Source organism: Penaeus monodon, chromosome 15 (assembly GCF_015228065.2).
Source record: "Penaeus monodon isolate SGIC_2016 chromosome 15, NSTDA_Pmon_1, whole genome shotgun sequence".
Taxonomy (NCBI): Eukaryota; Metazoa; Arthropoda; class Malacostraca; order Decapoda; family Penaeidae; genus Penaeus; species Penaeus monodon.
Window position 1 is genome coordinate 25,049,781 of NC_051400.1, and position 3,200 is coordinate 25,052,980.

The window sequence follows — 3,200 nt, forward strand, 5'->3', positions numbered from 1 at the left end:
TGCCAAAGTATATTGGTCAAGAAGTTGTTCACTAAGTGCCAGGCTTAGTGCAACTTCTCTTCCATGGGGTTGGGCTCCTCTGTGGATTGGCAGGAGATAGATAACTGGATGATTTCTTTTGTCATTGACGTGGTTAAGCTAAAAGTATGACAGACTAAAGGTTTTGTATGAATGTTTTTTTTTTTTTTTGAAGTTGGCAAGAGGGAGAGGTGGACAGATTTGTTAAGCATGGACAGGATGAAGTAAGTCCATTATCTGTTGACATGCTCCTGCACCAAGGGGTTAAGTATTTTTAGCTGTATAGTGTAGAACTGCCATATGCATGTACTCATTAGTGTTATCTTCCACCATAGAAATGGCAACAGTGTGGGTTTCAGATAATGTCGTAAGTTTAAGATCCGCAATACAGTGCTCTTTTAAATATAATGTTTAGATACATTATACTTCAGGATATTACTACTATGGTCGTGTGTTGACATTGTTTTTGCCATAGTCACTCACATTTTCCACATTTCACAGAGTCTACTAAAAGCTTTGTGAAGTGAAAATACCACAGTTGAAGTTATTGTTTATTACTAGACACACACATGTGAAATCATCATTTTCCTCTCACAACTGCTTAGAGGTTCTTCAGATTTTTTGTTTGCTCATGGAGAAGCAGAGTAAAATTGGTTCCACCATCATGTATACAATCAGACTGAAAAGCTATTGTCGGTGTGCTTAGTTGAATGGGTTACCTTTCCTCATATTCTGGTACCCAGAATATAAGGAAAGGTAACACCAGCGAAGATTCCGAGAAATCAGTTTTGGTGAAATTAGGGTGGCACTAATAGATGTTAGGTACCCTCAGACGGTCATAGATGATCATAGGTACTGAGTATTGTTTTCTGGCTAGGTGCAACTAGTAGGCCACACTGAGTGCAGAAATGGAGTTATGAAGTAAACAAAACTTATAATACATGAAAATGGTCATTAAGTTTTAGGAGCAAGGTATAAAACTTAACTATCTGAAGAAGAAGAATCAACTTAACATCGCTTTCCAGGTTCCAAGATGAGTGGGCTACGCCGGCTCCGCGTAGCGGAGCTCCATCCAAATCTCCTCTGCATTCTCTGTGGGGGATATTACGTGGATGCAACCACCATCGTCGAGTGCCTCCATTCTTGTGAGTGGCTGTTCTGAGGTCTATGCCATTCAAGAATCAAATGATCATATTACTTTTTCTTTTTTCCTTTATTTTTCAATAAAGAAAGAGAGGAAAAAAAAATAATGGTAGGAAGAATTCCCGTAGGCTAGTGGTTGAATTTGGATGAAGTTGATAGGCCATTTAAAAGTTGTAGAATGTTTTATATAATCAGAAATTCTAATATGATTTTTAAAAATACATTTATTACATTTAGTGTTTTGAAATCTCTGCTTTTTTAGTTATATTTTAGTTATATATTTTTTTAATGGAGAATCAAAATGATAATTATTTTGTGAATCATGATTATTATGGTGAAATTAGCCATCATCATTATCACTTTTTTCCCCCACTTTTTATATTTTTTTTCCTATTAATGATGAAGAATTGATAATGACTGTAAAAAAATATATATACAACCCTTGACAAATTGCAAGAACAATAATGATAGTGAAAACCAGATAAAATAGAAGATATATCATTGGGTTTCCCATTTTCCAACTTAACAATTATTAAAATGTAAAAAACTGAAAATATTCCCTCCTTTCCGGACAGTTTGCAAGACCTGCATTGTACGGTACCTGGAATCAAGCAAATTTTGTCCCATTTGCGATGTCCAAGTCCACAAGACGAAACCTCTGCTGAGCATCAGACCGGACAAAACCTTGCAAGATATAGTTTATAAATTGGTCCCCGGCTTGTACCAAAGTAAGTGCTACCCATTGTCACTTTACTGGCAAAATGACATAAGAAGTCTCATATTTATGATTAAAAAACAAAAATAGTGTCCTTTTTCTGGATAGAAAATGTAAGGAGAGTAATTTTTCTGATTAGAGAATACAATTATTGTCATTTTCCAAGATAGAATATTGAAGATTAGAAAAGACAAGAGTGTCATTTTGCTGGCTAGAGGACATAAAGACCATATTTTTTCTGGTTAGGAAATGGAAGAATAATTTTTCTAGTGCGTAAAGACTAAGCAGTACTATTTTTATCTGCCTTGAGAATGCAAGGAGTGTCAATTCTCTAGTTAACCCAGTGTACACGGGCTTTTTCGGTGGCCTTGCGGTCCGTCAAATAGGCATATCTGTGTGGGCTGCATCTGTAGGAATGCTACCAGTGGCATTGGTGCTACACTGCCATGGCATCACACTAGATGCCACTCACGAACAAGGGGCTAAAATACAGAAGCAGTTTAGTTTTTTCTAGTTTGAGAAGACTAGTACAAAGAGGCATTGATTTCTAAATCTGAAAATATACACATCAACCTCAAAATCACTCCCTTTCTCACTGCCCTCTCTCTATACTCTTGTCCTCATCTGCAGACGAGATGTGCCGACGGAGAGAGTTCTACACAGGCCACCCAGAGACGCAGCCAATGAGCCAAGAGGATGGGGGCAGTGACGTCGGCCGATGGTACATCCTCCCCGACGACCCTGTTTCCCTGGCGCTCTGTCCCGCTCCCCCAATACTCAGCCCAACCCCCCCATCACACCCCAACAATCATGGCTGCTTAACAGATGGCTCCGGGGTGACAAGGGGAGAGGCTATGCCACGGTTGTCTGAAGTTACTGTGAGTCATTTATGATCTGTCTCTTCCATTTTCTTTTCCTTTTGATATTATTCTTCTGTCTGGTCCATGGCACATTTTAAAAAATATCAAGTTAAAGGCAGCATACATTATAACCTACATTTATTACTAGAGAACAACCAATAGATGATTAAAAAAAAAAAAAAAACTTAATTGTTATGAAGGTCGTCATAATCACAATTATCAGTCTCTCCCCCAGAAGGTTCGAGGTAGTCACATGCGCTACCTTCAGTGCCCTGCAGGAGTAAGCGTGGCCCAGCTTAAACGACTCCTGAGGGCCAAGTTTGGGGTGGGGCCCTCTCACCCCATGGCCCTCCTCACAGGCTCTTCCGATGACCCCCTCAACGATACACTGACACTGGTCGACGTGGCCTATATTACGTCATGGCAGCGGGTATGTTTATAGTTAAGCTGATCTTTTGTGCGTT

General features: G+C 39.2%; 1 protein-coding gene across 1 annotated transcript in view; it reads left to right on the forward strand.

The window, feature by feature from the left end:
• LOC119581841 (polycomb complex protein BMI-1-A-like) overlaps positions 1-3,200 on the forward strand; it is a gene marked incomplete at its 3' end in the record, with an annotated part of 15,374 nt that overhangs the window by 8,326 nt on the left and 3,848 nt on the right. Inside the window, 4 exon segments of the mRNA XM_037929979.1 lie at positions 1,044-1,163; positions 1,737-1,889; positions 2,507-2,754; positions 2,972-3,166. Of these exon segments, the coding sequence (XP_037785907.1) occupies positions 1,052-1,163; positions 1,737-1,889; positions 2,507-2,754; positions 2,972-3,166 (708 nt within the window).